Source organism: Thermobia domestica, chromosome 16 (genome assembly GCF_964235325.1).
Source record: "Thermobia domestica chromosome 16, izTheDome1.hap1.1, whole genome shotgun sequence".
In the NCBI taxonomy this organism is placed as follows: domain Eukaryota; kingdom Metazoa; phylum Arthropoda; class Insecta; order Zygentoma; family Lepismatidae; genus Thermobia; species Thermobia domestica.
The window spans coordinates 104,041,892-104,069,723 of record NC_137469.1 but is presented as its reverse complement, the minus strand read 5'-3'; the positions used below and the strand labels follow the sequence as shown (position 1 = coordinate 104,069,723).

At 34.2% G+C, this 27,832-nt stretch overlaps 1 protein-coding gene across 1 annotated transcript; it reads right to left on the bottom strand.

Moving 5' to 3' along the window:
* Positions 1-1,199: 1,199 nt before the first annotated feature.
* On the bottom strand, positions 1,200-27,256 carry eIF3g1 (eukaryotic translation initiation factor 3 subunit g1). Its single transcript, XM_081742878.1, has 2 exons — positions 27,100-27,256; positions 1,200-2,642 (listed from the first exon to the last, which is right to left on the bottom strand). Exon 2 carries the CDS (start codon positions 2,613-2,615, stop codon positions 1,755-1,757), a length of 861 nt encoding a protein of 286 aa, XP_081599004.1. The 5' UTR covers positions 2,616-2,642; positions 27,100-27,256; the 3' UTR covers positions 1,200-1,754.
* Between the last annotated feature and the right edge of the window lie 576 nt (positions 27,257-27,832).

Here is a 27,832-nt window from a genome sequence, read left to right as displayed (position 1 = left end):
GTTTTCTGTTAATTTTAATGAAGAATTTATCCCTTAGTTCCATCTTCTTAACCTCAATAAAAAAAAATGAACTCTCTTTGTCTCCTATAGGACATATATTTTTAAAATTGTTTTATTAGCCCTTGCCTTTTGACAAAGGAATATTCTGTACAAATCCATGTTTCTATCTATAATAGTTTGAGTAAGGTATTGATGAGTAAGTCACTTTAGATATAATCTTTTTTAATTTTTTTAAATATAATAGTGTATATATCTTTTTAAAAACTCATAAATAATTCGTGTTCAGTTTTGGTATTTTCGCCCTATTTGAATTTTGTTGCACTCGATCATAACATTTTTCTTAGATCACTTTTTATTACGCAATTCACGAGTCAATACGTTTCTACTACGGTTTTCTCAATGGCTCTCTCTAGAAGAAAGAACATATGGTGTCCAGACATTTTCAAGAAAAAAATGTGACAACCTTGTCCCTCAGCACGTGCAGAAAACACTTTTGTGGTCACTTGTGGTCATGCTTGTGGAAGGAGCTGTTTCTTACGAAGGGTATGGGTAAGGGTCGCATAACGGTGGCCGCGACTGTATAAGTATAGATCAGATGGTAAAGAATCAATGCTTACAAATACGAAATTTCATTTCTCTGATGCTTAACACTACCGAGCTACGGTAGAATGTGCGTTGCTTTCTGACCGATCTTAGTAGCATCTCAGCATAATCACTTCATTAGTTTGATAGGATAAACTATTTTAGTCTGAATGGTACTTTTCTCTTAAGAGTGCAGACTCCACTGCTTATTAGAAAGACTTTTTTATTATTTTTTTTAATGGAGTAAGATACTCATGAACTATGCTTGCGTAAGGATCGTCAACAACTTTCTACAAACACTTAGTTGTTCTATATTCTTCCGCTGTCTGAGATATAACCTAGGAACATGCTATAGTAATGATGACAGACTTTACCTTAATCCGTAACACAGCGTAACAGGCAAGTAAGTGACAGAAGAACTTATGAGCTGTACTAGAGACAACCATGAAACCATACAGCTGCTTGACGGATAACATTCGACTTACGTTTACCCTTAATAATTACTTAAATTTAGCGAGAAAAAAAGAAACATTATATTCACTCACTTTATATTCTCACTAGAAGATGGAAATGCCTACAGTACAAATAATAGAACAGATATTAATATGAAATGCCGATAAGGTTAACACTAATATTTATTTTTCTTGCTTCTTAATTCATGAGTTTTTATTACAATTGTAATTATACAAAGGTTATGCCATTAAAAATATGTTGCGTTTTTTTCCACATGAATTATAGAAGAAAAATGACGTTTCTTGAAGCAAAAATATCTGGAAGAAATACATTCTTGATATTCACATAGAAACAAGCATATTCCTATCACCGAATGTAATTTACAAAGTACAATAAACTGTTTCCATTACGGCAGTGATTCCCAACCTCTCTATGCTCGCAGCCCTACGGAAAAAAAAAAATGGAATATTGGTACCCTTCTAGAAACTTCCTAATAATTATCTTTCATCCTCTCGAAATCTCGTGATACCCAAAAGTGCCGCGGAATACCGACTGGGAATCCCTGCCTTCTAAGTGAAAACATAATTGTGATGACTTATGAGAAGGATTTTTATGTATATAAAAAGAATCAATAAAATACCATTTCCCTATCTCAGATTGACAGTTTGACAGATGCAGTGAATTAACACCTTAAATGTAATAAAGGAAATTAATATAACCTAATTATTACTTGGATGTGGTTTTGACCACTCTACATTCAAAATGAGATGATCATATCCATGGCCATTTAAAGCTTGAATAGCTTTCTGAGCGTCTCCTCGGAATTTAAAATGGATATAGGCAAAACCTTTACATGCTTGAGTACTTTTGTCCTTCGCGAGGTAAAGTTTTGAAATAGGCCCAAACGGCCTAACAAGATCTTCCAAGTCCGATTCCTGAGTGCTCATCGACAAATTGGAGACTCGAATAGCAGCCACATCATCTCGCCGCGGTCCAGCCATACTATCTCCACGTTTATTACCTCCCTCACGCAAACTTGGTGGCACGTATTTTCCGGACTGTTTCTTTTCTTCCTGAGCTCCTCCAACTCCAGGTGCTTTTTTATCAGCATCAGGACCTTTAGCTCCTGATGCAGTGGCCATTGAATCTTTGAATGGACACCTTGATGTCCAATGGTCACCTTTGCATGCTCGGCATTTAACAACGCTCTGATCCATATTCCTAAGTTTTTCGAGTGGATTCTCTTCTTGCTTATCTTGTTCTTCCTTATTGGTTATGAACTGCATAAAGACATCTTCTGCTCCAATGGTCGTGGCTGGATTAGGGCCAGGTTTATCATTCTTAGACTGTCCAAACTTCTTCCATGTTTTTCTGATTGCTATAGTTTTAGAAACTATTCTCTTCTCTATTTTATACTGCCTTACGATTTTTATCTTTTTGTCGTCATCAGAATATTTATATTCTGTTACTGTTTTGATTCCATTCTCAATAACCTCTGATGGGGGTGGTAGGGCTCCTCCCTCCTCTTCTACTTCATCAGCCCAACTGGACTTCACAACATCGGTATCTCCCGACGGCATGGTAAAAATTGGCAACTGCAGATATTCCTGAAAATAATTTTAAAATTCTAATATAAGTGCCAAGTAATGATATAAAGCTAATAATATCAGACTAAAATTTAAATTATACACTAAGTACTAACAGGCACTGACAAACACAAAAAAAAAAAAATCTGGGCACTGCACCGGCGGGAATAAAACAAAAAAAGCTGTAAAGTGCTATTTATGGTGTCAGCATGATTGATTGGTTCCAAAGAGAGATCGGGATTTAGGTACCCTATCATATATTATAACCGCAGTAGAATAGTTTAGCTGCCAACTGGGCGGCGCAGGTTCCATCCCCGTGTGAACAGGAAATATTCCTCACTTTACTGTCATTTCACTGAGGCTTTGGGGTTCACGTAGCGTCTTTAAAATTAGTAAGAGACGTTTCCTGGGTGTCACTCTAAAACACTATACTACTACATCGTCTCTATGAGTGTCAAAGTCAAGAAAATGAGGACCTTTTACCATGACACCCAGCCCTTGGACACTCATGGCCTGTCTTAACAGTGGCTGAAGAATACGTTGGAGACCATCAGTTTACTTTCATATATAAGATCCATGAAATAGTTTATCGGCAACAAGTCGCTCCGTTTCGAAATATACTACATTTCGGCGCAAAAGTAGCCATAAAAGAAATCCTATCTTTTACAGAGTAAAAACAATAAAACTCTTTATCTAATATACAAATGTACAAGGACAAATGAAATATAAATAAAAAAGAAATGTAAAACTGTACAATGTAATGGGTTTGAGACTTTTTCATGCATTTCATATGACAGAGCGCAAAACGTACATATACCTACGAGTACTAAAGTAAATAGCTATCTTTACCATGTCCTCATATATATATATATATATGGTGGCGGATCCAGCATATGATCAAGGGAGGGAGGGGCTAAACTATACTCTGCAGCTTTATCCAGTGTAAAGCATGATTGAAGCCCATTTTATCCAGTGTATACCTGAGCGCCAAGAGGGAGGGGGGCTATAGCCCCACTTGGATCCGCGCCCATATATACATTAGTAAAAAGTTCTGGAATGCTAAATAAGGCAGGTCGAAAGCACATCTTGTCCCCATATGGACAATGTTAGAAATATTTTTCATTAAGCAACTTCGTTCCATTAAAGTTTCTTTTCTCTAAAGAGCTCCTTCCGTATGTCAATCATCAGACGGAATGAATACGTTTCAAAATATCTCCTTATACTCTTACTTTCTTCAAAAATACCTATCCTTGTTCAGTGTCATCAGAGTGCTTGCCACATAACGTCACCAGAGATGTGTATAATCAACATTTAAAATTTCCTTTCATTTCATCATTTCGAATTTCATGAAAAACAGACGTTGTTAACACAATTTTGAAAGCTGAATATTTGAGATATATATTCGTATCTAGTTTTGAATTATTAAAGTAACGTATTGCCTAATTTCCTTTTTTATTTATTGTATGATCAATGTGCCCTGTCAAATGGTAAAAATCTAGCCCATTTATCTAAAGTAGCTAATGCAGCGAATAAGCTAAAAGAACAGAGATAAAACAACCATTACTTCCCCTAAATCTCAAACAGACACATAACAATGTGAAAATTAAGGAAATGCGTTGAAGAAATAGATTAAGGATTACTCATTGGCATATCAATTCATTTATCTTTACGTCCCATAATTACGGCCTTTAGACTACAGACAACGATGAGAAATGAATGATAAAAAGATAATACCCAACACTCATGTCGAAAATGCAACAGGATTTTGCGATTGCCAGCATTATTCTTTAGACCGCTCGACTATACAAGAACTGTTATTCTGTAAGCTGCTCACTTGCACAAGTTAGATATTTTGAGAAAATAAAGTTTAACGTCCCATGATTATGTAATTTCGTTATGTAACTTCCACTGTAAGTGAGGCTGATATGAGATGATACTATCTACAATCTAGGTCTGGAGTTAAGAATAATTCAATATACTCTGTAACTAATAGATCTCGAATTGGTAAACAACTTCTTTCTCAACCCGGAAATGTAGTTTTTTAATGTGAATATTGTTTTGCTCAGCAAATGGTTTGTTTGTGTTTAATTTAGAGATGCAAGGGCTCGGAAAAAAACCCGGCTTTTTTGGAAAAAAAAACTCTGTTTTTTCTGCTTTGCTTTTTTGCTTGAAAAATTTTGGGCTTTTTTCAAAATTCTGCTTTAAATCGATAAAGCTGACTTTGTTTCGCTTCTCTATAACACAGAAAGTCACTTAATTAGTGGTTGATGCCGATAAGAATATAAAACCTCGAAAGTAAACCATGAATTTCGAAAAGATATTTTAAACAATTTTACTTCAACATTTTTACATTATGAATTCCAAAGGATTAACCAATGTATATAATAAACACATTTTAACCTCCTATATACAAAAGTAAGCAGAGTTGGCAAGAACCATCGTTGTTTCTGAAAATGCCAAAAACCTGTTTTGGGGGGGCAGTTTAAACCAGGCTTTTTTGGGGTTTAAACCAGGTTTTTTGATTTAGATATTTTGCTTTATGTATTTGTATTACATATTCACAGAAATAAGTTTGTTTCGCCTTGGTGTTATTATTCAACAACGGGGTTATGCTGGAAGAGTTCCCATAAGCTTAAAGAAGTCCGGTCAGTAAATTTCTTAAATTGAGAAACTCCCGCCCTAGCCATCGGGAAAATCCCGTCATTCTTTTAAATGTAAAACAATAACGGGAAAAATCCTGTAAAATTTAATTTGCATGTAAAATTTAAAGGTCAACGTATTATAATCAGTACGCTAAAACTGAGTGACACACAATCATAGTCAACGTCTTGCGAATAAAACCAGAAAAATAAACACACTGCTGAACAAGACTGCACTTATTTAATATAAAAACACATTTACACGTGACGTTTCGATCTTCTATCCAAGATCCTCATCAGACGTGAGTGTACGTCTGATGAGGATCTTGGATAGAAGATCGAAACGTCACGTGTAAATGTGATTTTATATTAAATAAGTGCAGTCTTGTTCAGCAGTGTGTTTATTTTTCTAAAACTGAGGTATTAAATTACAAATTTAGTATGTAGGTATCATTGAAAGTCCAATCCAAGCTAATGTTGGAAGCTAAGTAGGCAATCGATAAATTTTACCAATTTTAATCAATATATTTAAGCAACCTTCGCTTCTTTATAAAACAACAGGCACGCAGAAATATATAATTTGGTTTCGTTTTGTATGTTTAGGCTTAACATCTTTACGTAATACCGAGGTTATCAAGGAGAAGACTTTCGCTTAAAGTGACATCCGAAAGAGTACTTGGTTTACACATGAAAGAAGGGTTGTGGTTCGACCGACAATTGAACATGGGACACCTTGATTAAAAGGTGAAAAGGAAATAAGACTAATGCAGATGGTTTGACATGTGAAACGTCACTATGAAGTTCACACGATTCGCATTTTTGTTCTTTTAATTTTTTTAGTTTAAACCAGTTATTAAAAAAAAAAAAAAAAAAAAGGCTGGTGTAAACGAGCCAACCCTAAGAGTAAAAACTTCTTTCAAAAAATACACAAATAACTAGCAAAATTGTATGTAGTATTTTTACTTCAAAATATTCCATACCCTCTTTTTGAAACAAAATAAAATTAAAATAAAACATAAGAGAAATACTTAGATTTGTATGATACAATTAAAGGCTGCACATGGTTCTGTATATTCTTGAAATTCTACAGTCAAGTTTTTTATAACCACCATCAAGGGCGCCCATCAGGGGGTTAAGGGGGCGCTTGCCCCCTAGAGGAAAATGTACTTCAGAATATTGAAAATCCAATAGGATTTTTACATTAGTTACAGCAAAATTTGAAACTATTTTTGAAACGTCGCTTATACTTCCCCTCCTTGGAAACCACAACATGGGTGCCCTTGACCACCATCACGGTTTACCCAGTCCTCAAGTTCTCTGAATTTTTAACAAGAGGGATTCAACATATCATTACGGAACAAACAAACAAACAAAAAAAAAAAAAAAAGACTACGGAATATATTTAAGTTAAGCTAAATACAACTGCACAACAAACGTGACGTGGCTTTTGCGCTTCTATCGGGAAGTCCGGGATTCAACCCAGCATTCGACCATTCTGACAAAGCCTTCCTTCATTCCATCTGAGAATGTAAAAATAGTGCGTGTACTGGCCGACTAGGAGTGTAGGAGTTGGCCGACTTCCTTTCTTATTGTTTTTAAATCGTTATTATTACTAATTACCAGCAGTGACGGTTTTGCGAAGGTTAGAGGATCGGTCTTTCGGACTGAAGCCTGTTCTCCAAAGTTGTGGAATGTCTAAAACGAACGAAATATCTATTAGTTATGCCTTTACTCATAAACTTTAAGCTCCCGTCAAATAAAAATTACGAATGTTTAGAAAAACTAAACATTAGTAGTAAGAAAACCCCTCCCAAAACACTTTTTTAAATTCGCCATTGGTTCTCAGTATAAAATGATCTTCAAGGTTATATCCGGAAGATTATTGCTAAACATATAAACGAAACGAAATATTAGTTATGCCTGTACTCATAAACTTCAAGCACCTCCCAAATAAAATTAGGACTTTTTAGAAAACGAAACAATCAGAGAAACCCCTCCCAAAGTACTTTTCTAAATCCGCTATTGATTATTTGTATAAATTGGTATTCAAGGTTGTATCTGGAAAATTATTGCTAAATCATTGCACAACTACAGTATAACAGAAATGTGCAAATACGGTTTGACGGACATACTGAAAAACGTATGCTTTGACGGATATATAGAAAAACGTAAGTTTAACTTTCGTGCTAGAAGCTGGAGTACTAAGCTCTTAGAAATGAAACAACGGATGACAAACTAAAATGATCTAGAGAAGGAAAAAAATGTCGATAACTCAAAAGTTAAAATAAAGTTAAATAACCTGTAAAATTGCCCTCAAATACTACATTCTTCATGTTAGCTTTAATTCGTAAAATATGTGCTCCATCCATCTTGATGGTGAATTACAGAGCTAAATATGGCATTCAGGTCGTGGAAATCTTATCTAACTATAGAATATACTATAAGAAAGCTATTTGGATAGAAAAATCATGAAAATGAAAAAAGCCAAAATTTCCAAAATTCTCGGTTTTTTTCCAAAAAAAAGCCGGCTTTTTATGTGAAAAAAACCATCGATTCAAAAAAGCCGGCTTTTTTGCATCTCTAGTTTAATTATATACAAAGCAAACCTTCTACTTACGGAAAATATTAAAATTTCTAGTTTTAAGTCTACAGGTTGTAGGAAGTGAATACTTATGAAATTACTAAAATGAGAGTGTGGCAAAGAATGCGAGAATACCGAGAAATCCGCAGACAATACTGAAATAGTTGGTGGACTGAAAGAAACTTATGACCAATAGGCGGTTATACTAGCAAAATGTTGTCATATGAGGGAGTCTTTTACTTATGTTCGTCGCAGTGTATGCTCAATTGTACAGTCCGCAGCAAAAAAACCTGCAACATGAGCATGTAAGTTTATTGTGAAACTACGCCTAACAGCGCAGAAAATCAACATAACCTCTAAGTGGCACGAATCACGCTAGGAGAAACTTCGGCGTCCTCCCCTGTACACTTATTTTGGAGCAAAAGACTTCGTCGTTTCACAATAAACTTACATGCTTATGTTACAGGTTTTTTGCTGCAGACTACCAATAAGCAACAGTAGTAACAAACAAACAAACAAACAAACAAAAAAACACTTCTGACGAAAATAAAGATCACTTATCAACACTCAATAAAAAGTTATCACAGTAAAATACACCTTATCTACCACTACGTCATAAATTCTGTCCTTTTACTCCGGGTATTCCGAACTCTAAGTTTCTTCAATAAGTAAATCTTTAAAATTTTAATTCTTAACCACACAAACATTCCTTAGAAATCAACTGAGCGACATCTTAAAAATTTCTGACGTTCAGTGTTGCCATATTCAATTTTGGATTTATCAAATTAGAAAAACTAGCATCAATTACCCGCTTCGTTGGATTAAACTAAATTAAACTAAGAAAAAATAGTAATATGTTTCGTTAGTCAGTCACTTTTTACTATTACTAAAGCGCTCTTTGATATTGGTCATTTTCGATTATTTTTATATATCCCCTCTCCTCCCCATGTTGCGGGCCACGGCATTGGAAGTGTCATTGTTCATCTTAGCGACCCCGAAAAGTATGAATTCGATACTGGTGTTGGTAATTTTGATTTTATATATATAGATAGATAGATATCCCCCTCCTCTCCCACAATTTTTGCGGGGCTCAATTTGGATTTAAATGGCATCAGAAGTGTCACTGTTTATCTCAGCGACTTCAAAAACTATAGATTCGACACTAATATTCGTCATTTTCGATCATTTGTAAATGTCTTTCCCCTCCTTTAAGTTACAGCGTCAAAGTGATATGACAAAATCATCTCATGTTCGAACTTAATCTAGATTGAAATTTTGATCGAGATCGGTCTTGTGGTTCAATAGTTATTAATTTTTATTTTTTATTTTTATATATCTCTCTCCCTCCTACCTCTTCCCCTAAGTTCTATCGTCAAAGTGAACAGATAAATACCATCCCAGGCCCGAACCTCATCTATGTTGAAAATTTGATCGAGATTGGTTGGGTGGTTCAATAGTTATTAAGTTCTATTTTATATATATATATATATATATATATATATATATATATATATATATATATATTCCCTCCTCTCCCCCTCCCCTAAGGTCTACCGTCAAATTGATATGATAAAATCCACCTCAGGTCCGAACTTCATCCATATTGAAAATTTTATTACGATTGGCGCTTTGGTTTAAGCGTGATGAAGCACAAAGACGGTCACTTTTATTTTTATAAAAGTGAAATAACGAAAACATCCCAGGCCCGAACCTTATCTATGTTGAAAGTTCGATCAAGATAGGTCTGGTGGCCCAAGAGTTATTGTTTAATTGCTTTTATAGATTTCTCCTCTTCCCTTTCCCTCTACGTTCTACCGTTAAAGTGATATGATAAAAAAAAACATCTCAGGTCCGAACCTCATGTTGAATTTTTTTTTTAAGATCTGTCGTGTGGTTTAAGCGTGATGAAGTCACAAAGACAGTCACTTTTATTTTTACTTTTTTGACATATATTTCCCTCCTCCCCTTCGTTGCATTGTAAAAGTGAAATGAAGAACAGATCCCAGAAACGAACCTTATCTATGTTGAAAGTTTGATCGAGATCGGCAGGGTGGTTCACGAGTTATTAAGTTTTATTTATTTTCATATACCCCCTCCCTAAGATCTACTGTCAAAATGAAATGATAAAAAACTTCCCAGGTTTGAACTTCATATATTTTGAAAATTTGAATGAGATGGATCGGGTGCTTCAAAAGTAATTAATTCACGAACATAGTCACTTTCATTTTTATACTTATTGATTTTTGTATATTTCCCCCTCCACCCCCTTCCCTACGTTGCTCCGTAAAAGTGAAATGATAAAAATCATCCCAGTCCCGAACCTAATCTACATTGAAAATTTGATCAAAATCGGTCGGGTGGTTCAAGATTTATTAAGTCAAAATCGGTCGGGTGGTTCAAGATTTATTAAGTTTTATTTATTTTTTTCTATGTCCCCCTCCCCTAAGTTGTACCGTAAAAGTAGCTAAAAACACTCCCAGGCCAGAACCGCGTCTACATTGAAAATTTGATCGAGATCGGTCAGTCGTCAATTTTATGATATAGATTAGTTTTTTTAAACGAAAGTTTTGCATTTAAAAAAAAAAACTGTAACGCCAGATTTACTGCATGATCATTTTTGTAATTCTAGTAACTTAAACAAATAACAAATAAATATTGTGTATGTTTCTTAAACACAATGGTACGATTACAAATAAGAGATTCCATTCCGTTCCGACATGGAATGAATGTATCGAAATGTAGTATCTCAGAAATGAAAAGTGGTACAGATATGAGATGCACTGCTAAAACAGTTTTATAATCTCAATTCCATATGCTGCAAATAATGTCACAAAGTCATGAGCGAGCGTAAGCTAAATTACCTCTTTTTAAGCCATCAAAAGTCTAGGAAGGAATTAAAGCAAGAATGTTCTCTAAGAAGTTTGTATCTGCCTTCACACAATGTACAGTTGTATGAAATATGAGGTCGTAAAAATGAATTATGATTTTATGAGGCATGATATATGGAAACATACGCAATTTTACCAATGTTTGCATTTAAATATCTCTAATGGAAGAAGAGTGAAAATTTTGAAATGCACGCTAAAAGACCTTTAGGTCATGATGTACTTACACCATAAAATTGGTATTTTAGAGTTTGTAGGTATACGAATTGCAACATTGGAATGTTATGTATAAAAGATGACAAGGAGCAGTAGAATGCATGCATTTTATGTAGCATATAACACGTAATAAATGAAAATGAAACTGAATACGGCTATAACAGTAAAATACAATGCTACAAATAAAATATACACAAAACAAAGTCCTTACAAGCACGAGTGATTACTCGAATAACGTGCACAGAATTGCAAGTCTGAACAAGAAACTGCACTGAATAGACGTGTATGAAGCAGAACTAAGACTTTCAGGCAAGTATGTACACACCTACCGATGAAACAAGCTAGTAGCAATACCTCGGTTCAGCGTTGTTCTCTGAAAGAAAGATTATGTGTTGGATATTGGGTATATTGAATGAAAATGAAGTGTTCTGACAGGCACTGTGTTCGAGAGGACTGTCATATATATAATTAACAATCGAAAGAAAAGAGATGCTAAATGTGTGGTATCACGGAAAGAAGTTTTTTGTCAAATAAAATATCTCTGGACAAGTGTGTTGCGATCCTTTTAACTACAAATGGGGTAATGTTCTGTGGGAATAACATTTGATCATCTGAAGAAAAAACAACCAGTACAACTTATCCCTGGGAGATCTCTTCGTCTAGAATGATACAAAACAATACTTGTTTGTACAGACGAAGATAATACGGAACCAACATATGACCAAAAATGTCAATGCAGAATCTAACCTAAAAGACGACGAAAAGATGTGTTTTTTATTAGGTACCTCGTCAGGATCAGTTGCTGTCATAAGCAATAAAATAAATAAATAAATAAATAAATAAAAAGCTTCTATACGCCAAACGGGAATTTTACACTCTGCCTGGCGTCAATTTTTAAGATAGCCATTTAAAAAAAAATGTTTTTTTTATGATGTAGATGGTTTAATCATATTTCAAAGTACTATAAGAAAAATAATCACGTTAGTTATTACAATAAATGATATGATTTACCAAGGGTGCTATAATTGCCCTAATTTGATATACTATGGGACAATTTTGGCAGCGTTCTCTTTTAGCAAAATTTGAAGAAAATGTATTATAATAATGCTTATTGGAACTCTGTTTAATGTCTACTGAATTTGGGTGTCTTTGTAACATTTGTGACTTAGATAGGTACATTACATCTGAAGAACTCCTTTCTCAGTGTTGATGTAGTGTTTTTTTTTTTTTTTTCTTCGGCTTCTTACCCTACATGGACATGAGCCATTTATAGTAGACTGGCAGGGAAAATGTACAAATGAGTTTCTAGGTATAAAAAGATGAAATTTTTTGAACAGATTTGGACTCAGATTTTGACCGGGAAGCTGCTAATTACGCTGTGTCTTTGATGTATCTGACAATGTAGGCTATTCATGTTTTCCAAAATATCCAGGGACTATAAATGTTTTAAATAAATCGCGACCCAAGAGTTTAAAAGTGTATTTGTGAGTTACAATGTTAAATTGTTCTTATTGTTTCTCTATATATTAAGTAGTTTTTAATATGTGGCATTTTTATCCATAACATACACACACAGATAGAACACATTTAAAATGATTGTTTTTTTAAGTGACTAGAACAGACCTATGACGATTGTCAAAAGCTCAGTGCAATGTAAATACATATAAGCTAGGAGACTTTGCCGTAATTCCTCCAGGGTCGGGGCAACTCTGACAGTTGGGATTCAAAAAACAAAATTCAAATTTCTCTTACAGTGGTTTGAGACATTCTTAACTCATGCAAATAATATATAATCAGGGTTGGCAAAAACCATGGTTTTTATCGAAAAAACAAACAAAAAAAAAAACAGGTTTTTTAAATTTATTTATTTATTTTTTGGTTTAAACCAGTTTTTTGGGTTTCAATAATTTGCTCTGTGTATTTACATCACATATGGACAGAAATAAGCTTGTTTTGCCTTAGTGTTAGTACCCAACAACCGGGTTATGCTGGAAAGGGTTACACAAGCTTAAAGCGGAATCCAAACCGCTTCTCGGCTAACATCCAAGAGAAATTATCCTCCATTTGAACTCGAAACCGGGACTAATTGGCCACAAATACGATACATCTGCCGACTCACTCACGAAGGACTCCTGATAAAAATACGTTGACTGATCTTTACATATTTGTTAATATAATCGTCAAGAGTCATTAGTATAGAAGGACAAATATCATAGGAATACGCATCAGGTCAGTATATTAAAATTTAAAAAAGAAAAAAAAATACTAATGGTTGATATATCAATACATATTTTTTATACTACAAATAGAATACATATATTACATATAAATAATTATCTTGTATCAAGAAAGATTATTTCTTCTTGTTCTATTATTTCGACCTTCTGTGCGGCCTTCTTAAGTAACTCTTTATTTACTGCTATTTCTTTTCTCAATTGTTCATCTATGTGGAAGACATTCTCGACAAAGAACTCGGAATCTATAGAAAACCCATTAAATTTCTCCATACATGAAGATGTGATGTGAGAGGATCTACTAGCTAAACAAAAATTTATTGGGTTTTAGGTACACTGAGTTAGGATGTTTCAAGAATGTTCTTCAGTTGTTGAATAATTATTAAAAAGAAATAGCAGGAAGAAAGGAGTTAGCAAGATCTCAGAGAGGGCCCAAATAATACTTCTGCACACAAGGTTAATGCTTATTTTTAATTATATATATGACCGCATGGATACTAAGTGGTATACCTTCAAAACTGAAATTTTCCAGTAGTAAAATCTAAAGTTCAATATTTTATGAACAATTCATATTTCTGTTATTCTGGCAACCAAAACTCTAACTGTTTTTTAAGTACCAATCTACAGAAAGAGAATAAAAATATTAGTTCATTGTTTCATCTTTTGGAATTAGGCCACTTGGCATAAAAGCGGTCCATCTAGGCTATTTTTTTTTTCTTAACAGCAAACTGTGAAACTATTTATATGTACACTTATGTCCAAAATGATTGTCGCATATCTATAACTGCCTTCATGTAAGAATATAATTTGATAATGATTTTGCAGGCTACTTTTAATACTATGTGTATAATCGAAAAATGTATATTTGTGGTAAGTTTCATACGAAAAGAATTATAAATACGAAAATTAGAATGAATAAAACAAAATGTTGCTAAATGGACAAGGAAGTTTTATTTTCTTTTTATTGTTCTTATTTACTGCTTTTTTGACATGAAATTTGCCACATCCATGTCTGCCGCTTATACACATATACTAACATTATAAGAAATACCGGGCGAACTCGTTATCAAATTATGTTCCTACAACAACAATTTTGGACATGAGTGTACATCGCAATTTGTAAGTTTTGTATCGCATTTTCGGCAGCGAAGGGAAATATTATTTATTTATTTATTATTCTTTTACGTAGACATGAAGTAATGTAATAATTTGTGTATCACAGATCAGTACAGTATGAAAAGTAAAGTAGAGACAATGTCACAACTATATTTTTAAAATGTAATAGCATTGTTTTTGAATGCTTGTCTACACCCCCAATCAAAGTCTGAATCCGTAATGACTTCAAGAAACTGGAATTGGAATTACACTCCACGAGATGAAACGTCATTTCTACGGTAAAAACAAAATAGCTTAAATTCACAGAAATATTCATTTCCTAACTCATATTGTAGCCAATAGCCATTCTGATCCAGTTAGTTTTTTTTAAATCATTATTACTATTTAAACATTTTAAACCAAACGCCGATTTTCTTTTGTCATTTCAATACATAACAGAAGAATGTAGCAAAATAAGTTATATTTTTTGGGCCAATGCTATGAAACCACCATGAGAAGGAGGTCAGAAGAGTCGCATGTTTTCGCTAGTAACCTATTTTCCGGAAAGCAAGCTCTCGTCTTGAATTTGAAGAGCCCATTGATCCGTTTTCTTTACACATAAAATAAAGTGTTGAAGCAGATATGGTTTCTATTGTCAGTTCTAAAGTTTCCAGTAATTTGTCATATAGTCCGTAGCAGATTGTGTTTTTGAAAACCTAACCGACACCTAAAGGAAACGTTAGGTTTCTGAAAGGATTCATCATTGTGCTTTAACTACATGTAAGATTTAAAAAACTGAAGACATTTCGATACTGTTTTTTTGTTGCAAAAATAAATTTACGAGTTTAGGATTTAGATTTCTGGGCTTTCGGCCATTTAGCCCGTCACGTACGAGGGATAACGTCCCTCGGCCAGCATACTATCCGGGAAAGAAGGAAGAGGCCTGAGACCATTATGTGAAGTACCATCCCGGCATTTGCCTAGTGTGAATGAGGAAAACCCAGGAACACCTCATTCAGGATGGCCGACCTAAAAAAGCTGTTTACACTTTTTCGACCGAGTGTCTCCACCGAGAATCGAACCCGGGACCGTTGTTGCAATAACAGACTATCATCATCTTTGGTAATAAACTATTATTATGAGATGCATCTGATTTTGCGATATAACTTTTCGTTTGCATTGCATTTCTAAGACATTGGGTAGCAAACTGCGATCCAATAAGCTTAAATAAAACGGTAGATAAAACGATCACATTTTTTATTTGTAAGAGACATGCCAATAAACAAAATAAAAAATATTGATATATACTGTATTGCAAAGTGATTTTTTGTTTATTTGCATAAACATTGTACCTGCCAAATAGTCTGGCTAGTAGATATTTTGGCTGGCAAGTAATTGCAAGCAAGATTTTTCAAGCCCTAAGTTACAAAGGGCTTATGGAGAATATTTTCTATCCAAGACACAAGTGTTCAGATGGCTTATGATGCTTTTACAAAGTTGCGAACAAGTTGAAGACGAACCTCGTGCGGGAAGATCTTCAACCTAAAAACTGGATGGCAATGTGGAAAGAGTAAAGTATCTTAAGATCATATCGTCGATTGACGGTGAGAATGATCAGAAGTGAGTTACATTCTACCGTGCTTACTGTCCATCAAATTTTCACGTAGGATTTGGACAAGTGAAGTATGCACTAAGATGGCTCCAAAGAATAATGCTACACGGGGAAAGGGGGAGGTCTCAATTAATGAATTTTAGGCAGAAAAAAAGCATTCCTACAGCAAATAGGGTGGGGATTCATGAACCCCTTACTCGCTGGATATCAAACCCTGTTATTTCTTGTCATTCCCCTTTCTCAAAAACCATTTGAAAGGGCGAGATTTTGGTACTCTGGATAATATACAAAAGGGCGTAACCGTCGAGCTAAAAGGTATTCCAGCATAAGCCTTCCAAGCATCACTACAAAGAATGGGAACAATGCTTCCATCGGTGCGTCGATGCCAAAGGGGACCATTTTTAAGCGGATAACTTTTTATTTGTAAAAATGATAATATTCATCATTTAAAAAAATCAGTCTAATTAGGCATAGTCCCTATCAACTGAGGCAGGTGGGTTGCCTTGATAGTCTCAGATGTTATTGGATTCAATAGACGTTAAAATTCAGAATGAAGTAAGGAACTTTTGTGTGTGACCAAAAACATTCCTTGTCAGAGAAAGAGGCCGCCAAAGATGGCTCCATTTCTCACGTGCGATTTTAGACAAAATCTCTGAAACGGTTCGAGATATTTTCTTGCCTTTTGTTTTATTTGAAAGAATACAATTTACTGATTAAAATGATATCCTCCGTTTGAAAATTTGACAAACTTCTCGTGATGAAGTTTTTTTTTCTTTTTTCACGACAGTGATAATTCTAAAAAAAAATTCATTCTTTTATTGTTGATCAGTACCATACAGTACTACAACCCACTGAGCAAGACAACTTACAAGTTTAACATGTTTCATAGACAATATTCACGTTTTAACTAACGTGACTAACGTCTTCATTGCGTTGTATCGAAACCCTAATCCCAAAAATTCTGAGAACTGTACAGGAGTTTTATCTGTACGGATACTACATACCCCGAAAAAAACATGCCTTTGGTTCTGGAATATTTCACAATGGTTTTGTAATTAATTAATTAATTAATTAATTTAATAATTTTTTAAAAAAATAAACTCTAGGACTAACTTGCACTGTGATGGAATAAACACGAGAAATTTACTAAATTTGAAACTTGTGAAAAGGTTTTACCTAAGTTACACTTAGAAAAGGTACGCTAATCTAAAGTATATTTACCAAAGTCAAGTTTACCTAAACTACACTGAACAAATCTAACACATAAGATACACCTAAACTACTTATGGTGGGTATAAGCTGGGCAAGTAAAAAGAAGTGGGTTTTGGTAATGATACAAGTTTCAAAAGCACTTGTCATGGTTTCATACTAGTAACGCTCCACTTGTAAACATAAAATACAACTTCTGTACACTGTTCATGAATTGAGTTGATTTCAGTTTTGCATTCCTTTCAGCAGCAAGCTATATGAGACGTGAGCCTGCAGGTGGAAAATAGCATTTAACAAAGTCATCTTTCACATGCACTCACTCACTTGATCCATCTGAGAGCACTTGTAATAGATGCCTTCCATTTCAACTCAGGCAAAAAAATAAAATAAAATTGTACCACCACCATCTCAGATATTGTTGAAACTTTTTTTTATACCAACTAGACATGTTTTTAAGAGAGAGACAATTTTTCTTTGTTGTGTCTAATAAATAAATTTTCCTGCCAAGTAATGGGCCATCAAAGACGGGGAGTACAATTTATGAATTGTAGAAGACATGGAAAATGATCAACTTTGGAGCCCCACCATTCAGCTATGGAGACAGGTAGAGTTATAATTCTTGTTGTGGTATATACATAGGGATATAAATAAACTATATTTTATTATAGTTTGGTTTGCGCATGAGTATCTTTTTGTGCATAAATTAACAAATGAACGCCAGTTTATCTGAAAAGTCGAAGTTTGCTAATATTTTTTCGAGCACTTCCGGTTCGAATTTTAAAATTCTGTTTTCACGGTTGGTAAGACCTAGTTACCCGCTTTCCGAAAATAATTTTGTGCTTCTGTGTGCAACCATTTCGTCGCAAAAAATTTGAGAAATTCTCAAATTTTCAAAAATCGCCATTTTCTCGAAAACACCATATTTTAAAATTTTGTCAGATGGTTCAACTTTACATGAATAATAAACACACCAAATACCATTCTCGACCAATGCTTCATGAATTAACTACAGCTTTTTGAAGTTTGCAAAGTTTCGTTAACTTCGATGTCGCAGTTGGCAACATTCAAAACAATAAAAGTGCAACAATTTGATGATGTTTGTGATTTACATTCATTAAATGAAGTATAAAAGTTTTTCCTGACTGCTCTTTATTATTTTGATCAAAAATGCTCTCTGAAATATTAAAATGAGCCTTCCCCTACTCATCCGTTTTCTTAAACCGAAGTAATCTGAGATGGAAATTACCATACGAAACACAAATTTTAAGTTCACTTACTTAAAATGGAATTCAGAAACAAAATTTCACTTTTTTTTCTCTCTATCTTTTCATTTTTCATATGAACTAATCATTTGTTTGCTTGGTGTCTTCTTCGTTACTGCATGTAACCGTGCAGATGCTAAAATAGGAGTTGGTGCACTCACAACTCGTAGCACGTTGTCGATAGTCACAAAACACTTATCTTCACTTCTCTTATGCTCTTCTGGAAACCTGTACCCTGCTGAAGGTCCATGTGGAAGCATAAACAGCACTTCAACTTCACGTAATTCATGATTTATTCATAATATTTCTGCTATACACCACTGGTTATCATATATGCATGTAACAAAAGTTCCTTTTTGCAGACTTCTTAAATCTACATTTTGAACTACAGAAGTTCGATTTTGGGGGAAGCATGAAGTTAGTTCATGGTGAACCGTTACTGCCATAAAAACTTCGACATTTTCCGAAAGCCAAAGGTGACTTTGTTGAATACCAGTACCGGTGGCACACTTTCTCATTCTTGCACTTTTTTCCCGTAAATTGTCAAATTTAGTTCCAGGCAACAAAACGAGAGTAATACCAGGAGTTTGTACTTACACTATACTCACGAATTCTTCTGCAGTTTTAATAATGTGTATCTGTTTTTGCCTAAGGTTATGCCACGTTGCCACATCCTTCCCCCCTTCCTCACCACATACCGTCGCAGAGACTCTTGCATGTCCGGTTTCACTGAAAAACCACTGCTTTATCGGACCTGTCTGCATCTCGAACATCAGAAATCGAATTTTAAAGTGGGATGCAGCACCGTCAGAAATAACTGACACGGATAAAAAATTGTTGACACTTATTTTCAGGTATTCGGACCTTTTTCTGTAACCTATATTTTCGCTTTTCTTCGAGTATTTTTAGAATCTTGTCTATGGTTATGAGTACATGAGCCTAATCGTGTCTTTTGTCGTCGATTTTTACAACAACACTGTCTTTGTTTCATAATAATATACCACTGCTGTAAGGATAGAAATCTGCTAGTTTTTCTGGTGATAACTCTAAATTTCACTTTGCAGAATAACAGTCCAGTTTTCAGCGAAGTCCACATGAAGAAAAATAAAATTTGTATCTTGAAATTTTATACGATGCTTTTCGGTAGCAATTAATTCTCTTTGGATTTTCTTGATGTAATCATGAATTACAATTCTTACAGTTAAACCAGCAACGTACGATACGAAAATAGTAAGTGGCACAGTTATTTTTTATTTATATATATTTTTTTTTAACGAGATCATTGTTTTCCCATATGGCATACGTAACACTTTCATTTTCATCAGGATCAATAATTAAAGACTTCACACTCATTCCTTCCACTCCAGGACATTCACCACATTCTTGAAGAAGGCAGCTGTCATTTTCTACGGATCATACTACTAAAGAAAATAGTCACTCATGACAGCTTCAATATAGGCTGCACCACTGATCTGTTGCAACGCAGTAGCAGCTAACTTAAAATTTGCACAATACACACACACACACACACACTTCCCTCGCAGGTTGCGGATTGAATCACTTTGGTCGAATACTGTAAAATTTCGAGTGACCCATTCTTATGCTGGAATTGTTCTGTTTAAAAAGTCCGTAAATTTCTTTGATGGAAAGCGTAAGAAAACATTTCGATTTTTTTAAACTTTTGGTCTATTTTCGATCACTGTAATGACATTGCACTTACTGGGACTTAGTCTGGTGCATTCCAAATCATCACTGAGGTGGTAGTTCAGTCTTTTTATAGATCATCTGAATTTATTGGATAGCCGTTTCAAGTAAACTTAAAATTTGTGTGTTTCGTAAGAGGTTTAATAAAACGGAGGGGAAGAGGGAGGCACATTTTAATATTTCAGAGAGCATTTTTGATCAAAATAATAAAGAGCCGTCAGGAAAAACTTTTATACTTTATTTAATGAATGTGAATCACATCATCATCATCATGTGAACATCATCAAATAGTTGCACTTTTATTGTTTCCAGTGTTGCCAACTGCGACATCAAAGTTAACGAAACTTCGCTAAGTAGGTAATTCATGAAGCATTGGACGAGAATGATATTTGGTGTGTTCATTATTCATGTAAAGTTGAACCATCTGACAAAATTTCAGAATTTTAAAATATGGTGTTATCGAGAAAATGGCGATTTTTGAAAATCTGACAATTTCTCACATTTTTTTGCGACGAAACGGTTGCACACAGAAGCGATACAAAATTATTTTCGGAAAGCGGGTAACTAGGTCTTACCAACCGTGAAAACAGAATTTTAAAATTCGAACCGGAAGTACTCGAAAAAAAATCAGCAAACTTCGACTTTTCAGATGACATTCATTTGCAAATTTATGTACAAAGAGATACGTATGCGCAAACCAAACTATAATAATGTAAAACGCTCATTTCCAGGAATGAGAAAATCTCGAAAATAAATCAAAATTCCTGAATTGGGTTACCACTTCGTTAAAGATTCTTAAAATCCAATAAAACAGAGTGATGAATATTTCTAAATATTATACACTATGATAATTTACCAATTTTGAATAGGTAATAAAGAAAAAAGAAAAAAAAAGAAAACTAAGTTCTGTAATACTGCTTTGTTCCAACGAAATAACGCACAACTGACTCGGTTCTAGAACATGACATTTAGGTTCTTGCTTAAGCAGTAAACCAGCAGTAAGATTCCGTATTATTACAATCTCTATATGTATCACTGTTCACATTGCTATTTAACAAATTAGTTTATTCGAAATCATAGGATAACAATTTAGGATAACAATTTTATTATTTTAGGTCGGTTTATCATTACAAAACGGAGACAAGTTTGAAAAAAAAAATCCAGTTTGATTAATAACTTAAGACAATTGTATCTCATAACAGTTTCATAAAGTTGCATATCGATACTTGAATTGATATATTTGATAATCACAAGACAGTTTCAGCGAATCGGTACATTAGTTACAATATATCAGACAAGGATTGATCTTGAGTAGCCAACTACGGAACTTTACAATAATTGCTCTTCGACTGAATTCGTATCATGACTGGTTTTACAGACAAGAAAAAAAAAAAATCTACCAAATACTGATCCATCCCCTTTTTAATCTATATATATAAAAGAGAACGCACAAAATCCTTTGTCCGCTCATCACGCTAATACGGGTGAACCGATTTCTTTCATTTTTGGGGGGTTGTTAGGATTTGGACCCTAGATGGTTTTTATCATATCACTTTAATTTTCAATTACCAGTGTCTTGAGATAATTGACCAATCAGGTGTAAATACGTACAAAAAATCCTTTGTCCGCTCATCACGCTAATACGGCTGAACCGATTTCTTTCATTTTTGGGGGGTTGTTAGGATGTGGACCCTAGATGGTTTTTATCATATCACTTTAATTTTCAATTACCAGTGTCTTGAGATAATTGACCATTCAGGTGTCCATACGTAGAAATCCTTTGTTATTAGTTCATCATAGGTATAAAAATAAACGTATTTATATGCAACCCGCATGACCCTGTGACTCGGCGGGTTAACATAACTAACAGGCGCTATAAATCACTTGAAAGCGAAAAAGTAAAAATTATCTAAGTAACAAAGTTTATTGCGTTCCGGGGTGACCGCAGCGAAGCGGGGTGAACGCTGCTAGTTATCTATGAAAAAAAAACTGAACGTTCCATTTCTGAAGACATAATTATCTAACTGTCACTCATATTCTACAATGTCCTCCAATCTGTGTTGCTACTGTATAACTCCAACTGAGTTCTAAAACTGTAGCATATATCAGATATGGCTTAAGCATTTAGCCCGCCCTCGGACAACACATTAAATATTCTATTTATGCACTACAAAGAAAAGAAAGGAAAAGAAAGAAAAAAAAAATATAATGGACAGCGAATTATGTACATATGGTATGATTGATGATAAGAAACGTAAGTACGTGACAGGATATTCTCAATACTATTATGGAACGTTATTGTTTTATTTATTTACTTTTTCTTTTACAACATGCAAGAAAATTCATACTAATGTGGTGGATCAATTCATTAGTTTGTCAGTCATATAAATCTAAGAGCCACAAGGTGAAATCAACCTTCATAAAATATTCCGGAGCTAAGCTAATCATACCGTGAGTTTACAGTAACTAAGAACATGTACCGAATACGCAATAAGGGTAAATTCGCTTATATTTAAATGCATTCCGTATTAAGATTCATTCTATCATGCAAAATTTTGAATTGACTGTAAAGATTAATAGTAACGTGGAGACATTTATGGCAGATAAGCGAGATGCGTAACGCAAATGAAATTTAGCTATCCATAGTACTTATATTGATCATTTTTCGCAAGATTACTTCCAAGAGTTATTAGTTTTTTTATAAAAATTTTTCAAACTGTTGAATTTCACAATACACTCCTACGTCACCGACGCCATCTTGGAAGACGAACTTTTATCTCCATAAAGATGTTATTGTTCAAAATAAGAAAAATCAGGTTACCTGGAAGCCAGGTACAATTACTTACAGTCTTAAGGAGCCCGATAACAGCCCACTTTCCCTTCTCCAAAAGCCGGGAATCTCGGCCGTCACCAGTCTTCTCAAACTGAGGTTATATGTCTGCTTCCATCATGGCGATTTGCAGACATTAATGACCAGCGGGGGTGGATCAGAAAAGGTTAAATAAAAATTTTGTGAGAACTCGGCAACCGAAAGAGATTATTAAGGTTATTCCCAGATCACTTTTTGTATATAGGTTGATGGCACAAATCCAATAATTTCGTAATATACTAAATTTTCGACATCGAGTTCTCTCACCCCCCTTTTCCTGCTGGTGTGTTACTTTCTTCTTCTTCTTCTTCTATACCTAACTACTCGTGCATATCCTATTTTATGTATAATTATTAATTCACATTATAGTTAATTGCATTAATTTAGAAAAATCAGTATATCAACAACTATCATTAAAATTATGTTTGCTTTCTCCCAAATTAGTGATTTTACTGTTTATAAACATAATACTAATATTGCTAATATTATCAATCAGTTGAGTTTGGTAGTACCCAGCAGAAAACTTCACTAAAGCTTCACTGAATTGTCATTATTATTAGGCCTAACGCTAGGCCTAATGCTCTATTGATAATTAAGTATAAAAATACAAGAATTTTGGATTGAAAATCTTGGTGAGTAATAATAATACCATTTTCAAATTAATAAAGTGTGTAATACAAATCCCCCTTCTTCTATTCAACTATTTAATATGATTTTGAAGTGCATTGGTAATGTTTCGTTATTATTATCGTAATTATATTTGTATTACCATAATGCAGTTCTTCCTCAGCACAATGCACATTGTGACACCGGTTAATTTATTTATACATAATTATATTCCGCCTAACAATATAGGTTTTACAAGTCAAACGTGTGCTCAGATATAGAATAATAGCCTAAATCTATATAATTACGAAATATCAGGGAAAGCAAAGGTGTGCCAACCCGACCTAACAACAACTAACCTATGTAATTAACACAAACACACGAACATAACAATAATAAAATAAAATTGGCACAGATACACAATACGGGAGCCATCAAACATGTAACGAGTAAACAAGTATCAACATGCATACCGGTATTAATATAATGTAATCGCTACCGGTAAACCGGTACGTTACAATAAATATAGTTTATTCATATCCCTATGTACACTCATGTCCAAAATGACTGTCGCATATCTATAACTGTTTTCTTGTAAGAATATAATTTGATAACGATTTTGCAGGCTACTTTTAATACTATGTGTATAATCGAGAAATGTATATTTGTGGTAAATTTCATACGAAAAGAATTATAAATAAGAAAATTAGAATGAGTAAAACAAAATGTTGCTAAATGGACAAGAAAATTTTATTTTTGTTTCATTGTTCTTATTTACTGCTCTTTTGACATGAAATTTACCACATACATGTCTTTGCCGATTATACACACATATACTAACATTATAAGAAATACCGGGCGAATTCGTTATCAAATAATATTCCTACAACATATTTATAGACATGCGACAATAATTTTGAACATGAATGTACATACCACAACAAGAATTATGACTCTATCTGTCTCCATAGCTGAATGGTGGTGCTCCGAAGTTGACCATTTTCCATGTCTTCTACAATTCATAAACTGTACTCCCCGTTCGAAAAAACAAAAAAAAAATATGGGTCTCTTAAAAACATAGCTAGTTGCTATAGAAAAAGTTAACACTATTTGAGATGGTACAAGCTCTACATGAATTGAAATGGAAGGCACCAATAATTTTAGTGGTAACCCTACACTTGTAAAGATAAAATTACAGCTATATTACTTTGTGTTTAACGTCCAGCTTTACTTTTGGCGCACCAAACGAAACAATTGTTGAAAAATTGTAATTCTTTCACTAATTTTCTTGTTATTGTCTCCTAAAAGATTTGCGGCGGGGGACATGAAAAATCTCACTTGGCATAGATAAAATTCAAGGGGGCTACCAGAGGTAATTGTTGAAAAATCACAATTAGTTTTCTAGGGTTCACTCTAGCAGACGGTTCTACCGAAAACAAAATTTATAGGTAAATAACGATGTGAAATACCTTTCTGTCATTAGTAATTTCTGTCATTAGATATCATATTGAAATACATTTTCAATGGTAGTGTATGTATTCTAACTGTAAAATAAACGGCGGGAATGTTCTGTTAGTGTTAGCAATGGACGTTTGCGATGGATATAATGCAAACATACGATTTTATTACAAAGAATTGTGATAAAGACGTCATATCGTAAACTTTTTGCAGCGTCATGGTATGTCGAAACCTAAAATTAACTGCGCGAAGTGTGGGAAAGAAGTACAAATTTAAAACTGACAAATTTCTCCCTGCAGCGGGCCATTTGTACCTGGGAAACCAATGAAACTATTTTGAAAGTGAAAATTATTGCGGATATTTTATGTAACTTTCTACTATCCTCGTTTATGAGTATGCGCTCTTCCCCCCGGGTTCCCCTGCTGCGTTCCAGGGTTAGATAGCATTCGTGCTTTTTAGTGGCCACCTAGCACAAGTTGGTTCGTGGTTTATGCAATGGCGCCTCACTTAGTGCATGTTCTACAAAAAGAAGCCTTAAAATACAATAAATGTATGAAAATTTGGTAGAACTGTCTGCTCGAATAATGCCGTTTTCGTATTTGCGTATAAGCACGGTTTCCTGATTACGGCATAACAACTACACTGCAGAAAACAAGACAACTTTTGCTAGGTGTCCATTAAAAAGCACGAATTCCACATGACGGAGTCATGACAGAGCGAAGCTGGTGAGCCCGCGCAGTAACCCGTGAAAAGGGAGCAGGCGCGCCAGCGAGGATAGTGAAAAGATGTTGATTATGGCAAATATATGAGTTCCAATAGAACTTGTCATGGTTCCATACTAGTAACGTTCCACTTGTAATCATAAAGAACAGCATCTGTGAACTGCACAGAAGTACACCGCCGGTGGAAATAACATCTAATAGAATTATTTTTCATATGCATTCACTTACTTTATCCACCGTAAAGCACTTGTAATGATTTTACACTTGTAAACTTAAAATACAGCGTCTTTGTATAAAATTTTGTCGCCTGCAGAAATATGTTGCGGAGTACGTTTAGCAGAAGGGGTGCAGAAGCACGTAAAAAACACAAAATTTACAGGGGAAATGGATGATGCAAGTACGCATATCTAACCTAACCTAACCTAATATTGGTAGAAATAAACGAAATTCTATCAGTCTTTGGAAAATTATGCTGGGCCCCTACACCTAACCCTACCAACCCTAATGCTAACATAAGTTACCAAAATTATAACATTTTTTAGAAAAAAGAGCTGGATCTCTTCTGCCTAACATATGCTCGTCTTCCTTATAAATAGTCACCTGCAGAAAACTGTTCCTTATAAATTTCTTTTGAATACAAAATCCGTGCTCGCTTGCTATATTTTTGTATTTTTTGATGGTTTATGGTTGGATTTTGGATTTGGGGTGTGGGGGCAGAATTCGGATTGAGTGATTCCCCAGTGATTTTTAATAAATCATAGTGATTCTAACGATTCATATTAGTTCATAATGAATCGGAATCGCATGTTATAAAGATTTAAGATGTAAATCTTGTTGTAAGGAAGCAGCAGCAGCTGGTGGTGGTGGTGGTGGTAGTAGTAATAATAATAATAATAATAGTAGTAGCAACAACTCTCCCAGTTCCGGTGACAGAACTAGGGTGAGCGGGCTATACACAAGCCCAGAATTCTTTCTTTCTTTCTCCTGTAAACATGGTGGTTTCTTTGTCTGACTTTGCCCCCACTTCCAAAACTATCCCGAAGTACAAGCAGGTATTTTCTTCCTGTGCATGGAACTGCCAACTGATAGGTATTACTTAAGGAACGCTACGGCATCAATCTTGGTTCGTATGTTTTCACTTCAAAGTAAAGCTTGCGCTCAAAATAGAATTTTCTATCTCTTACCTCCTCGTCGCCTATGTTTTATATGCGTGTCTTTGCAAGTTAAATTTTGGTCACATTCATTGAGTATTTTTATGACATTTCATCGGGGTTCACATCGTGTAACTCACCATATTGTTAGCTAAGAGGAGGAATCGAACTTTATGTAACTGCTTCTACACTATTAATCATCAATTAACGAATGTTTCAAAAAAATAATACTCACTTCCTTATCTTTTGCTGAATATTTTGATAAATTTCTGGATCAGTTACGTTCCAATTTCTTCAAACTCAATTACAATATATTCTACAATATGATTCCACACAAAACCGTCCACGATGGATTAAAGAAATCTTCTTCTTCTTCTTTCAAAAAGGAATACGCAAAAATTAAGGCTCCCCTTCATTGCTTACGAATGCGCACTTCTAAATCATGTACCTCTACTGAATCCGAAGTTTTGCGAATGAGAATCAAGTTAGAATGTCTCTTTCAAAGCTGCAATGTGAAATATTTTTGCTTTTAAATTCGTACCTTAAAGACTTGAGAGCCTAAATAACAATAATATCTATTATTTCCTTTGTGTGCGAAATAAAATGTCGTTCCGTTATTATTATGTTTCTGTGGTATAACAGCTACTATTTTCACGTTAAAATAAAATAACTAAATAAAAATTAGAAATTACAGAATCAACCTACTTTCTAAGAAAATTTTCTCGATGAGTAAAAAAAAAAAAAAACCGTTTTTCCTATTTCAAACATATTTGTCAATAATTACATGCATTCGTAAAATCATTATTTGAGGAACAAAAACGACATATAAAATGAATAAAATGTTGTGGTTCGTCTACTAATTTAATCTTCATATTTTAAATACAAAACAAAAGAAAATATGTATATCTTCCACTCAAAGTTCTTTGCTTGCGTCTGCCCATTGTTTGTTCACGACGTGTCGTTTGTGG

Excerpts from the sequence above, each read along its gene's own strand:
- eIF3g1 (XM_081742878.1), bottom strand. The coding sequence starts at position 2,615 with ATGCCGTCGGGAGATACCGATGTTGTGAAGTCCAGTTGGGCTGATGAA.